Source organism: Alternaria arbusti, assembly GCF_024043155.1.
Source record: "Alternaria arbusti strain BMP 1465 chromosome Unknown scaffold_3, whole genome shotgun sequence".
NCBI classification, from domain to species: Eukaryota; Fungi; Ascomycota; class Dothideomycetes; order Pleosporales; family Pleosporaceae; genus Alternaria; species Alternaria arbusti.
Genome location: NW_026249943.1, coordinates 701,500 through 715,057, shown reverse-complemented (window position 1 = coordinate 715,057; position 13,558 = coordinate 701,500). Strand labels below are relative to the sequence as shown.

Sequence of the window (13,558 nt, the reverse complement as noted above, 5' to 3'; positions counted from 1 at the left end):
CGCTCTCTCTCTCTCTCGCAACAGCCCAAAGTTTCCCAGACAAAAACATTAGTATATGAACAAAAGGTTCCAGGTGTGTACACATCGTGAGGGTGATGGTGTAAGAATGGTGGTGGCGGTGTTGGTTGGAAAGGTAGGAAGGTATAAGTCTCTTGACTTAAGCCATTCCCTCAATACCCTGCGAGAGGCGATCTTGCATAGCCTTGACGAGAACAGGCGGGACCGACTCATCAGTCGCGCGAATCGTGATCCGGTACATCTATCCTTTGTTAGCTTTCTCTTCTCCCCTATCATTTCGTACCAACATACCTGCGTCTCAAAGTTCGGTTCCAGTCTCAACAAGCATCCAAACTTGCCCTCACTCGAATGCAACACCGTCGCACCGACAATATTCTTGCCGTTAGGATCCACACCAGTCACAATACCCCACTTGAAGCCCTTGACCACCTTTTGCACGAAATCAGAGTCCATGGTCCGGTTCTTGTTGATCAGGCCAAAGATACTTTGGTGCTCGCGCGGGGCACCGCCGATTTGCTTCCAGCGCTTGAAGAAATCTTCTGCGCTGAGCTCGGCGCCTTCCATGTACTTGTGTAGAAGGACCGGGAGCTGGAGGGTTAGACCCTGTAGGGCTCCGGCGAGGTAGGATATACGAATGGTAGGCGGATCGATGAAGACATTCTTGCATTCGAACATGATGGTCTGTTGTGTTTGGCCTTCAGGCGCGATAGAGGTGTCGGGTAGACCCTTGATGTCCGTCTTCAGTGTTTCCGAAGACCGGTTGTCGAGTGTCGTGGTGAAAGAACCCATGGAGAACTGTGACTTATTCGTGAAGTAGAAGATGAGAGCGCCCAACTGCCCGCGGTACTCTGTTCGCAGACCAATCTGTATTTGCTGGTCTTCGTAGAGCACGCCTTCCGACCGTAATAGGAGACGAGTGTAGCCAACCTCCCAATCGGGACTGAGATGCGCTGCGCTTGCGAGATTTGGTGCTTTGGAAGCCTTGCTCAGATCCATGTTGAGATCCAGACCTTCCAAATCACTTGATATCGCTGCGACACCGTTGGCGCCATTTGCTGCGCCGGTCTTGGCGTCTTTTGGTACAGGTTCGGTGAAGCTTCTCTTGACACCCGCAGACGTATTCTGCCTTGCAAGACCGAATTCTTTGAGGTCCGCATTTGCATCCTTGCCACCAACCACCCACGTTCGCTTGTCGCTAGTAGTAGCGTGTTTCTGGTGTAATCGCGAGAGCAGCGCTGACGTCCGTTCTGGGTAAGGAGGCATCTCGTCGCATACGGTGCGCAGTAGGTCGTCCGTCGGCATGGTGGCGAGTGTGAGGTATTCGCATGCTCTTTGCTGGAGTTCGGAATCGAGCGAGTGGCTGTAGGCGCGGAAAGCTTGAAGAAGCTGAGGCTTGATCTCGGGGAACAAGTTCACGTACTTGACATAACATGACAAGAGTATCGCCCGTGTCGTTGATGAGCAACCTCGCATCTTTGCGCTCAACGCCATGAACTGCTCGATCGGGCTGCATCCTTTGCTGTCCGCGATCAAATGGCCGAATTCTCCGAGCAGGTATCCACCAATCTTCACAAGCGTCTCGTGGCAGTCCGATTTGATGTACTGCAGAATCGTTTGCGCAGCGTACACTTGCAGCTCCTCGTTGTTCGTCGTGATCTGGATAACTCGCTGCCAGACTTCGTCGCTAACGTGGTCTCCAGCCATGGCGATCAGCCGTAGTGATATATCCACGTACCACTGAACATCCGTAGCGTACTTCTCAGTAAGAATCGCAATCTTGAGTACCATCTCTTCCCGTATCGCGTAGTCGGCAGATTGTAGGTATCGGAGGAGTTCGTTCACGATCGCTTGCGCATTCGTCGGATCACACATGCTGTATAGTAGGTCCAGACCCTGTCTTCGTACACTGATATCCCTGTCTCTTAACGATCCAATGATGATTGCTTGGTGCTTCTTGATGGGATCGAGGTTCTCAGATCGAGCAGCCAGATGCGTCATGGCCTCCAGTCCTAGATACCGCACGTTGGTTTCCCGAGATGCGATGAACTTGCCCAGCCGTTGCGATATTTGAACCATTAAGTCTTGCTCTGTGTCGAGGTGGATTACGAGGTTGATCGCTTCGAAGAGGACGGCGTTTTGCGCGTTGTTCTGCTGTACGTTCTTGGGCATTTCGAGGGCTGAGTCCATGATCTTTTGGAGAGCTTCGCGAATCAGTTTCCGGATATGTGAGTCCTCTGTTCCTGTTAGTGCGAGTCTTCGATAGTCGGAGAGGATACGTACCTGGAGGTGGGTAGTACTGCAGCAACTTGAGCAGCTTGACCAGTATCCACGGACATGGCACCTTATAGTAGAAGTAACCTTCGGCACACTCGTTGTCCACGACTATCCGCTTCAGCCTGTTCGCGGCTTTGATGTAGCTTCCCTTGTACTGCTCGGTATTGTCCTGGACGAGTGCGGTGACCAACGAGGTTACGGAAAGCGCCACGCCCATGTCGGGGTCGTCCATGAGGGATATTATCCGTTCCGCCCATTCGTGCTGTACGATCGCAGGATGTTTCCGGTATAATCGCAGGAGTGTAAGGGCAGCCTTCTTCTTCACGAATGCCTTGGAGGCCCTATTCGACGTCAGCTTGGCCACGAAACCCGTCTCATGCCACTCACGGTGATATAAGAAGCCTGTGAACCTCGGCGCTTAGTGCCTCTCCCAGCTCCTTTCCACCAACGTTCGCAATCGCATGCAGCGCCAGGCAGTTGTTGAGCTCATTGTGGTCCAGCAGGTCCTTTCTGATGCTGTTAACGACCAGGTGTAGCAGTTCGTGCTCCTCGTGCAGGAATAGGGTAACGGCGAGGTATCCGATCTGCTTTTCCGAGTACTTGGTCGCCGAGATGAGGTTGACCGCTTCGAGATGTCCGAAATCGACGTTCCAACCGAGGATGTATATGTAGAGGAGCTGCGAGAGTCAGCAATAGGCGGGAGAGTCGGTGAGTGGCGTGTGTACCTTGCAGACGTATTTCTTCTTCTGGTAGCCATTCAGGCCGGCATCTGGGGGGAGTTCTGTCAGAGCAGGTCATGTGGAAGGTGTATCCAAGGAGAAGTACCTCTGAACTTTTGCCTGCAATACTGTTAGCCTTCTGGACATGCTTAAACTCGGCAGCGTGTACCCACCGTATGTTGGCCAATTCCTTGTTGATGCGCTTCTCTTCCAGTTCTCTCGCGCGAGCATTCCTGAGGTCTGCGATGAACGAAACCAATCCTGTCCGCGTGTGAGCTTCGGTCCGTTGTTCGTGGGCATGCCGTCATGTACCTCGCATCGTGGGCACGTTGCCCGACTGCTCCCGGCTGAAGAGGCCTCCACCAGCCCTCGCTGCCATCTTGGAAGTGACCGAGGCCGCCATGCTGGTGGTAGAAGACGACGTGGTGGGTGGGCGGTTCCCACCTGGTAAGTAGCCCGACAATGCGGCGGCGGTAGTGGTGGTGCGCTATGGAATGGTGCGGTACGGGCCTCGAGGCAGGGTTTATGCCGGCGTGCGCGCTGCGGAGCGGAGGTCGATAGTTCGCGAAAGGGGCGCCTGTCAGCGCTTTCTAGACGCTGGCTGCAGGCTTATGGCGCAATCGAGAGCAGGACATGGAATTGGAACGAGCAAGGAAGACGCACGACACCCCGGCAAGCTATCTAGTTGTTTCTCTGCATGCACGACTGACGGGGGGAATAAGTGGATGTTCTACACATGGATGCCAAGCAAACAGGGTCTAGCGTGTAGCTCCTGCCCGTGCGAGTCAAAGTAGGAGCAAGACATCGCGATCTTGACCCTTATGGCAAGTGCAGGCTCCATGCATTCAACAGACGGTAGTACTGGACCAAATACCTCTGGGCATTACCGCGACAGCCTCGGAATCTAATGTGCATACGCCTCCGACCGTACCGCCGCTCTCCCCCGAGCTCCGCAAGCTATCGATGAGATGCCACCCGCAACACGATGAGGAACATAGACACTAAGAAGACAGCGGCCACGTCCGCTATACAAAACATGCATCTCAGAAACACGACCGCCTTGACGATGGCTGTTTGGATTCGTTGTACGGTCATACCCCGGTCAAGGACATAGGTCGAAAGGCACACGCGCATCTATAACAAGACGCGTCAACGCGCCGATCACGAACACAAGACACGACAGGACAAGTTTGAACTTTCAAATCATCATTCACTAATATCAGGTATACCCTCGATCCTTCGACCGTCCCATGTAAACGCCAAAAACACCCTCTCATGCTACACACCACCTCGAACCTCCATACGCCTCAGACCCTCATATCATATCCATCTCTCTACTTGCTAGTAGTAAAGTCGGTCTCCAAGCTGCTCGATCCGTTGTTCTCAGCGCGACCGCAGTTGCACGCATCCTCTGTCCGCTTTCCGCACGCGCATGCTGAAGAGTCGGTGGGGAGCTTGTTCTCGGTGGCGGCTTTGTCGCAGGCTATCCAAACGTCAGTATACATACGTGAGGTAGGAGGTGGATGGGTGGATGGGTGGTAGGTGGTAGGTGGTGGATATTGGGTATACGGACTGGGGAGAGAGGGCATAAGGTGAAGGAAAGAAGGGAGCGACATACTGCATTGAAGAGCAGGCTGCTTTCCACACGAGCACTTTGCCTCTTGGGCGCACACGCAGGTGCCATTGTTACGTCCGCAGCAGACCATCTTGGATGTTGGAGTTGGTTGGTTGGTTGGTAGGTTTGAGTATGTAGTTGATGTTGATTTGGGAGATTGAGTGTAAGATCAAGAAGTAGTTTGCGTAAATAGATTTGAGCTTGTAGATACCCTTCAATGCGTCGACAGACAACCCTTCTTTATACCCAGCTCTCTGCTATGTACTATGTCATGGACCCTGGATTGCTAGCGCGTGAATCCACGTGAGTGGCTCGTCTGGCCAATCAGAGCCCTCTTGATTACGCTGATGGTGCGGAGTGAGGCTCAGGACTCGCAGGCGCCACCGTGCTGATTATTCACTGCTTTTCGCTTCTCTTCCATTTGTTGGAGATCGTTTGAGGGTTATCTGATTGATATGTATGGTGGTTCGTAAGTGGCGTGAGGTGGTGTTAGGTGAGAGTCTCACTCGGAACATGTAGTTTAGATGGAGTGGCGACCACAACATTCGATCACATCTCACATCAACGGCAATACCAGTTATAGTTGTCATAAGTGGAGAGTGCATTATTAAGAAGAAGTAGAGTAGATACTAAAAATATAAGACATAACCATCATCAAAATCATTGCGGCGCCGTATTGGTCCGCTTCATGCCTTTACCCTTTAACCGTTCCCTCGCCGGTGACTCCTTGATCATTGTCTTCGGAGACACCTCTTCAATCTCGCCAATAACCTCCCTGACCCTCACAGGCGTCCGTGGCCGCTCATCAGAGTTAGTCTCACTGGCAAGCGTAGACCCCCTCGCCCTCCCCGGCGACATGCCAGGCGCATCCGTAGTAGCCCTGCGAGCCAACTCTCTGACTCTCCCCGGTGAGGCGCCTCCAGGGCTACCCAGTGTGCTGACGTCGCCTGAAGAGCGACGCCCTTGGTGCTTAGACAGAGATTGTCTAATGCGAGAGTATTGCGTCCATTTGGTCAGTCTGGAAGTCCTTAGTACTTCCCCGACGGCTTCTTGGAGTTCTCTTACCGCATTGTTCTGCAGCGCCTGGAGCAGCACAATCGCGTTTTGGTGGTCCCGGCTAGCTGTTGATGGGGATTGCTGCGCGAGACCTGCTTCTGTTGCGTTGGCGTGCTCTTTGATTGTTTCGAGGAGGCCGCTGTCCTCTTTTATCTCTTCGGCGATGGCTGCTGCGCCCTCGAGTGTTTGGGCTAGTAAGCCTAGACCGAGCAGTCCTTCCGATCGAGCTTCAGGGTAGAAGCGCTGTCGTACAAGCTGGGCGATCGGTTTGGCTATCTGGGGTACTTGTAAGATCTGTATTTGCACTGCTTCAACGTCTTTTTCGGCATTGGGCCGTCCGAGATATCGCAGCATGGCGACAATAGTGCGACCGAGCTCGATCATTGGGTTCTTCATGGTAGTGCTTGGTAGCGGGGCTGACGGAGCAAGGGCCTGCTCCACAATGTGCGAGAAGATTACGGTATCGGCTGAGATGTCTGGGTCGATGGCTTCTGTGTCAGGGCCGACAGTCTCGTACATGACCTTTTCGATGTTGTAGAAGTTGCCGGTGACGAGCTTGCATAGCATAGCCGCTGCCTCGCCACGGACTGAAGGATCGTCCAGTACGAGCATGCGACAACACGCTTCCATGAGTCCGGCATCTGCAAGCAAAGCCCTGTTAGCCTCTGGAAACGTAAGATGTCGCATGAAACCAGCTGCGGCATAAAGAAGGGCAGGCTTGGTGCTCTTCTTCAGAATTACAATCAATCGAACGTGAAGTTCCATAATCTTGACCATGTCTATGCAAACCTCATCAGACATAGCCAAATTTCCGACCATGACACAAGCGCATATCGTAGATGGGTATGCGCTCTCCCAAGGTGCGCGGAGCTTTGCTTCCAGCCTCTCGATAACAGGACTTCTGACATTGAAGCTTCGTGCAAAAACATCTGTTGCTGAAGCGGCAGATAGCAGCCCAATGAGTTGAGCCATTAGAAGAACCTGTGCCTCGTCTGATGTGGTGGTATCCGCGTTTTTGCTTGTTGCGAGTTCCTGGAAGACAGCTTCGATGTCCTCTGGCTCCAATCGGGCCTCAAACTCCAGCATCAGGGTCACAAGGTCGTCGAGAAGTTTCGGTGTTGCTATCCTTTGCTGGAACTCTGGGTCTTGGAGGTAATGTACCAGGATGGCCACGTACTCCAGATGATGGTCTTCATCGTATTGCAGTGCCACGTTCAGCAGACTCTTGAATGTCTCCAGCGAAACCTCGTCTTTGAACTGGGCGTCGCTCAGGTTGCTTGTGGTCCAGCTCAGCAGGTCCGTGGCGTAATCCAGCGCTGCTTCCGGGATTCTGTCCAGTACTAGGAAGGTGCATATTGTGGCATCCAGTCTGAGGGCAGCCGCTGCAGCTTTGCCGGGTTCTATCTGCATGAGCTGCATGTCTGGAGGATCCTGTGGCATTGCTCACCAAAATCATTACAAAGATTGAAAAGTACGGCCAAAGTGGTCAAGCGTAGTTCTGGCGAGGGAAGGCAGCCAGCGATGGCACCGAGCTCTCTCACGGCGAGCTCTCTGTTGGTATCTTGACTCCAGTCAGACTGTTTGCGTCGTAAGAGGGTCTCTTCAGGTTACAGTACCATTATCAGCAACCGAGTTGCCGATGACTCTCAGGTATTGCTTTGCTACGGGATCTTCATGGCGAACGGTAGACAAGCCACGAAGAGCATAAGCAAGGATGCCGCTGTCGCGGAACGGGGCCTGCCATCTTTCTATACAGTGTCAGCAGGGTTGGCTTTGAACAGAGGCATAACATACTCCGACCGCCAACAGCCGTCCCAAACAGCTGCAAGGTCTTCTCTATGGCCTCATTGTCCCCACTTGCTGCAAACGCATCGAGCTTATGCACGTAACCTGTGAGGACAGCGGTCTGGCCTGCAGGGTTGGCTTGGAGTAGGCGCTCTAAAGACGCTATATAGTCGCCAAGCTCCTCATTGGATAATGGCATATCGCAAAAGTGTGAAGATGAAGAAACGCAGTCGCTCAAAGTCGTGGCAAAGCTCAAGAGTGCATAGTGGCGGTAGAGATTGCGCAAGGATGAAACGGCTACTCGCAGTCGTCCGGAGCCGCCGTACAGGTGATGGCTACTAGTCGGATTGGTTTCAGGAGAACTCCAGAAAAAGTGCAATCAATAGTTCAGCCACTTGTTTTTTGCAGATGCGGAAAGAAACGGGGTGAGTTCCTGCGGCAGCGTCGACCCACCGCGCGGTTGCCCTTGCCTTTGGCCGGTTCCGTTGGACCCCTAGACACAGATCCCTTGGCGGCAATTGAGCGATCTGGCACCGAACATTCACCACCACAGACGTCGAGCATCACGGCCACGCCCTCACCCGCACTTCTTCCGACCACCGACCCTCGTTTAACCCGTTTACAACAACCAATTCGCCAGCATGACGCGCGCCACGCAGACCATCAGCATTGGCATGCTCCTCACCTCTGTATGCAGCCCCTTACCTCTACATATTGAGATTGATGCTAACATGTGATAGATCTACCTCTCACTGTTCCTCCAAGTCGTCCCGCTGCCTCAGAAGATCCAAGAGGAGATTGTTCCTTTCGTAAGTCTTACCTTTACATAGAAGCGTTGGCCCACCACCTTCACCATCTCCATTGTTATTGTACTGGGCTGCCACTAACCAAACCATAGCTACCCTTCTGGGCCCTCATCTCTTTCGGCGCATACCTCCTCTTCAAGCTCGGCTGGGGAGTCTTCACCTTCAACGACGTACCGGACGCGCACAAGGAGCTCATGCAGCAAATAGCAGAGGCGCGGAAAGATCTTCAGGCAAAGGGCGTGGATGTCGGCGAAGATTAGACGAGATGGAAGCTTGGGGTGCAGCATAATTGGTGTTATTTTGGGGCATAGGATGGAATATCGCAAGATATGTAATGGATGGGTATTTGAATGGCAAGATAGATCTATGGGTATTGCCAGATTCCAAGCTCACGCTGCCGCAGCGGCTTCCGCCTTCTTCTGCGCCTGTTTCAACTTCTTCTCCGTCCTCATAAACTCCCGAATGCCCACGGGTATATCGTCAAACAACTTGTCTTTCTCCGCATCATCGAAACCAGTGTCCCAATTCGTCTCACTTCCACCGCCATCGTCGTCCATACTTGTAGCAACATGACTCGGAGATGTCTCTCCCGCTACCATGCTTCCTGTGCCTTTTCCTTCCTGCCGTTGTGCCTGCATTGCCGCTCTTGCTTGGGCGCTTTTCTCCGCCCACTCTTCCATCTCATCTCGATACATGTCCCATACACAGTTCACGCATCCAGACATGCAGCAGTTGTCTGGTTCTTCGGGTCGCGGAGGGACTAGTACGCCGGCGACTTTCTGGGACGATTTCATGATCTCCTGTTTGCGTTCTTCCAGTGCAGTTGTAGACCCAAAGATTATACGGGCTTTCGCAAACGTCTCTTCCTTCTGTGTCTTCGGCGGCTCTTTTGGCGGTTCCGGCGTCGTGTGGGATAGGGTTTGTACTTCTGATAGTGGCTTCTTCAGCATGTCTGGATGTTGTTAGTTCGAGTACCGCAGGTGATGCAGGTGAGGGTCCAACCTGCATAGAAGCCGGTGATAGGCCTGGCTTGTTCGCCTTCTGGTGCAACATAGCCTTTGAAGCGACGCTGTATCCGATTGCTGTTCTGAAGTCCTATTCGCCCTGCCTCTGTCGAAGCACGCGACGTGCGCCATGTCTTCAAGCACGAAGCGCAGAGCTCCTGGCGCAATGCCAGTTGCCCGGAGTATGCGATGCGTTCCATTGCCCAACAAAAATCCGTGAAGAGATGAAGCAATCACACGAAGCGCTTCGTTATGACATATCGAAGTGAGCCACTGTTGTCGATTGCCAATTCGCAGCTGATTGAAAGTAACGATTGACGGTTCGACGTCATTTTGCGCCGCCGTTCCGAGCGTCGGCAAAAGCTGCAGCGAACGCCGACAGGGCAACAACACGCGCCGACGCGTCGCATTCACTGTTATCGTCGCATACCCCACCAGCCCATCCATCCCAGTCCCGGACATATTTCTACCACGAAAGCGCCCAAATCACGCGCCGAAACTGCGGTCCTTGCGAAATCTTCACATGCGAACATCATGAACGAACCACCGGCGAAACGGAGGAGGACCAGCTCGCCTACCGAACAAGCGTCAAGTCCTCTGAGGAAACCTCCGCGACGACCGTCTTTTGCATCGCCTACCAAAGCCAGTCTTGCGCGCAACTACCCGAATCTTCTCTCCGCATCTCCAAAGCGCAACCCAAACCGACCTGTATCAGCTAGAAATGGCTCCAGAGGAAGGGAAGAGCCCGAAGTGGAACTACCCAGCGAGAGCGACCTGCCAGAACTCCCAGGGACACCGTCACAGAACATTCGAGCAGCATCGAAGCAGCCGCGGCGAACGATGATCTTCTCATCACCAAGCAAGCGTCCCCCGCGTGTCAAAGATCCCGTCAAACAACCTCCACCGAGTTCGAGAGCGCCAGCGGTACAATCAGACGATTTCACAGGGACGGTAGAAGATGGCCCTGTGGATGACATTACTGAGGACATAACTCAAGAAGTGGTACATAAGAAACAGCCTCCAGATCCAGAGATTGAGAGAAGGAAGCAAGAAAAGGCGCGTCTACAGCGTGAAGTGGAAGAGTTGGAGTCTCAGGTGTCAAGATGCATCGAAGAAGTCGTTAAGGAGCAGCGCCGCGGTCCGGAGGATTCTCTGCGGTCTCCAGAGCGCGACAGTCTGAAGTAAGTCCAAAACGCTCCCATGATAGCCAAACTGTGACTGACACAATACCAGGAAGTTCATATCGGATATCAGCGGCACCGATACAGAGCCAGAGAAGCCAGCACCAGTATCAAGTCTGCTTTGTTCGTTCTTGCCATTCGCCGCCCTCTCCGTTCCACCTCCACGCCCGAAACAAGCGGAAAAGCCCGTCCCATCGCATCGCCCAGTCGAACTCGCGGATCCCTTGCCATACCTCCAGATGTTCACATCACTCAACTTCTCCACACAACTCAGCTTGCCCCGCGGAAAGATATTCCCAACCTCACGGCGGGTCCACCAGAAGCATACCATCGACATTGCGGGTCCACAAAAGCTGCTCACAGCCCAGGTTTCGATTACCATCGACGCCTTAGCAAACGAGATTATCGAAATGCAACTTTTACGAATCTCACCGTGGGCTGAGCGTGAGCTGGGTACATTCATCCGGTCGAAAGCGCAAGTAAGAGATCTGGGTAATGCGTCTTGGGCTATGGACTCGTATTGGGAGATTGCGAAGAAGCGGGCACAACACTGGCACAAGTGCGAGACGGCGTTTGCGCATCTACTTGTAGGCCGGACCACAGAAGATACCGAGAACACCCAGTCACGGCAGCAAAGCAAGCCCGCGAACACTATCACACGGAAGGACTTGAGCAGGAACTTGGGCCGTGATACCCTGGTTCTGCAGGATAAACACGTCCTCCTGAAGCTCAACTGGCAAATAAGTTTCGACTGGACAGGCGAGGCGGAGTCAGACATCGGTGTGGAGGCCGCATTCCCCCAAGTGTGGTCCGAGACAGACGGCAGCGCAGCATTCAAGAAGATACCCCAAACCTTTGCTTCTCTTGTTCGTACCAAGGGTGCTTTCCAGGCTACTAGCGTTATGGTAGCGCTCTTGTTTTCTCAATGAATTGTATTATTGCGATGTGCCCTGGAGGTATTCGCCATGTTCTACGTTGATGTACTGAAAATATGAGTATAATATATCCGTCAGGGTGGGTTATGGTTGACATTGCTCGAATAACACCGTCCTTTGTCTTCATCAACTGCAGTCGAAATGTGGGTAGTGTGTGAGCGTTACCCTACTGTCGCTGGCAGCAAGTCGAGTTGATGTAACTCGGTTCATACCATTGGGTAGAAATTCGTCACTCGCCCATGGTACGTACCATCAGCGACCACGTACTCATCACTCTTCAAATGCAGACCCAATCCCCTTCTTATTCTACTATCCTTCCCAACCTTGTCCACACAAACACACCGCGAATACCTCCCAGCTCTATCTTCACAAAACTTCCACCACAACAAACACCCACGTATCCCTCAACCCCCCATCCTCCCCTCTACACCATCGAAATGGCCGAACGCAAGACCACCCAGAAGTACTATCCTGCCGACTTTGACCCAGCAAAGCTAGTGCGCTCAAAGAGATCCCCAACCCCTGCGCGCACCGTCGTAAACTTCGCCTGCCCTCTCCGCAGCATGCGCTGCCTCACCTGCAACCACTACACCACCCGCGGTAAAGTCTTCCGCAACAGCCCCAAACACATCTCGCCTGAAACATACCTCGGCGTAAAGATAGTTACTCTGCATTGTAAGTGTCCTGGCTGCGGTGCGGGAATCGTTATCGAGACTGATCCTAAGAATATGGATTATAGGATTTTGAGTGGGGCGGTTAGGGTGTTTGAGGCGTGGAGAGATGATGAGCGCGCCAAAGATACCGAAGAGCAGCGTTTGGAGAGACTTGAAGCTGAGGGACTTGAAGGGGGCGACAGGAAAGCGACGTTGGAGACGCTGGAATGGAAGACTGAGGATGTGAGAGTTGAGATTGCTGTTGCTGATGCGTTGGATGAGATTAGAGCGGCGAATGCACGGAGAGAGGGTGTTGGTAAGGAATGTAGCGGGGCTACCCTGGCGCCATCGAGAGAAGCTGAGGATGAGGAAGATGCGGAGATCGCAAGGGCTGTTTTTAGGGGGACGAAGAGGTGTTCGCCAGATTCCGAATCACCTGGAGAGTTGCTGAACGTGGAGTTCTCGGTGTCTAAGCCGGCGAAGAAGGCTAAGAAGGATTTTGCGAGGACGTTAGGAATTAGGAGGAAGATGGACATTCAGGATACTGTATAGCTTGTCAATCACACCTTTATCAACTGGAATTGCTATGTGCTATCTGAGTCTGCGAATACTACTTCTGGTTGTGCCAATATGTCAGCATAACTGTCATGCCGGAAACCATCTGATACATGTTCGCGGTCCTTACAGCCTTTACGTAAAATTCTCCACAGCATATTCCGCTCGTTCGGTATCTTGCTCCATATGTAGTATCTCAGTTTCCAGTCTCTTCTAGACACATAATCAGGTCTGGATAGATGCAAAGGTACGATGTCGAGTAAATAACGGCGTATTGTTCTTCGATTGATCGCATATTCCTCGTCCTCGAGGTGTGGAAGCCATTCAGCTGCCGTGCAAACAAAATATCGCAGCACTTGAGTAGTGAATCCATGATCTTCCATCTGAACAGGGTGACATTCACCTTTCAGGACTTCGATCTGCTTAGTGAGAAGCTGCAGTAGAATGTCTTGCGGGTGCATTGAGTAATCGGGGAATACTCTGAGCGATGGTTTTAGCATACCCATCATACCAAATACCCGATCTCGAATATTCGAACATTCTGTGCCCCGAACTAAATGGCTGAGAGGACTCCAGTCCTCGTTTGCGATGACAATTCGAGTCGCATGGATATGATATATGCGCATCAATCCTTTTTTTTCTTCGTCTTTCCGATCTTCGGCTTTCCCTGTTTCCCATAGACGTTGCCAGGCCTTATCTAACCTTAGCCAGCCCTTATAGAATGCATCCCATAAGAGGGTTTTGGAACCAACGCGTATATGAACGACTCTACCGAGTACGATCTCCTGAGTAACCCATAATCGTGTCCAGTACGGTAGACGGGCCATTCTGCTCAGAGGATGAACAAGTTTTCGCATCTCTCGCTCACTCACACTGAGTCTGGGCGAGGGAGACTGCGACGAGAGATTATTTTCGTGGATAATCAAGTCCACTAGCTCGTCGCTTCCTTCAAACCCA

General features: G+C 52.6%; 6 protein-coding genes across 6 annotated transcripts; 3 read left to right on the top strand and 3 right to left on the bottom strand.

Annotated features, from left to right (window-relative positions):
* Positions 1-157: 157 nt before the first annotated feature.
* On the bottom strand, positions 158-3,414 carry J4E86_002859 (uncharacterized protein; the record flags this gene model as incomplete). Its single annotated transcript, XM_051443416.1, has 8 exons — positions 158-259; positions 310-2,252; positions 2,299-2,633; positions 2,680-2,969; positions 3,018-3,061; positions 3,118-3,131; positions 3,185-3,272; positions 3,324-3,414. 8 exons carry the CDS (start codon positions 3,412-3,414, stop codon positions 158-160), a joined length of 2,907 nt encoding a protein of 968 aa, XP_051304911.1.
* Positions 3,415-5,286: 1,872 nt separating this feature from the next.
* Positions 5,287-7,666, bottom strand: J4E86_002858 (uncharacterized protein; the record flags this gene model as incomplete). Its single annotated transcript, XM_051443415.1, has 4 exons — positions 5,287-7,082; positions 7,130-7,243; positions 7,299-7,430; positions 7,477-7,666. 4 exons carry the CDS (start codon positions 7,664-7,666, stop codon positions 5,287-5,289), a joined length of 2,232 nt encoding a protein of 743 aa, XP_051304910.1.
* Positions 7,667-8,108: 442 nt separating this feature from the next.
* On the top strand, positions 8,109-8,533 carry J4E86_002857 (uncharacterized protein; the record flags this gene model as incomplete). Its single annotated transcript, XM_051443414.1, has 3 exons — positions 8,109-8,156; positions 8,208-8,276; positions 8,366-8,533. 3 exons carry the CDS (start codon positions 8,109-8,111, stop codon positions 8,531-8,533), a joined length of 285 nt encoding a protein of 94 aa, XP_051304909.1.
* Positions 8,534-8,662: 129 nt separating this feature from the next.
* On the bottom strand, positions 8,663-9,477 carry J4E86_002856 (uncharacterized protein; the record flags this gene model as incomplete). The annotated part of the gene is made up of 2 exons (XM_051443413.1): positions 8,663-9,225; positions 9,276-9,477. The coding sequence occupies 2 exons, from the start codon at positions 9,475-9,477 to the stop codon at positions 8,663-8,665; spliced, it is 765 nt and encodes a 254-aa protein (XP_051304908.1).
* Positions 9,478-9,811: 334 nt separating this feature from the next.
* On the top strand, positions 9,812-11,387 carry J4E86_002855 (uncharacterized protein; the record flags this gene model as incomplete). The annotated part of the gene is made up of 2 exons (XM_051443412.1): positions 9,812-10,458; positions 10,511-11,387. 2 exons carry the CDS (start codon positions 9,812-9,814, stop codon positions 11,385-11,387), a joined length of 1,524 nt encoding a protein of 507 aa, XP_051304907.1.
* Positions 11,388-11,830: 443 nt separating this feature from the next.
* On the top strand, positions 11,831-12,598 carry J4E86_002854 (uncharacterized protein; the record flags this gene model as incomplete). The annotated part of the gene is made up of 1 exon (XM_051443411.1): positions 11,831-12,598. The coding sequence occupies one exon, from the start codon at positions 11,831-11,833 to the stop codon at positions 12,596-12,598; it is 768 nt and encodes a 255-aa protein (XP_051304906.1).
* Positions 12,599-13,558: the final 960 nt, after the last annotated feature.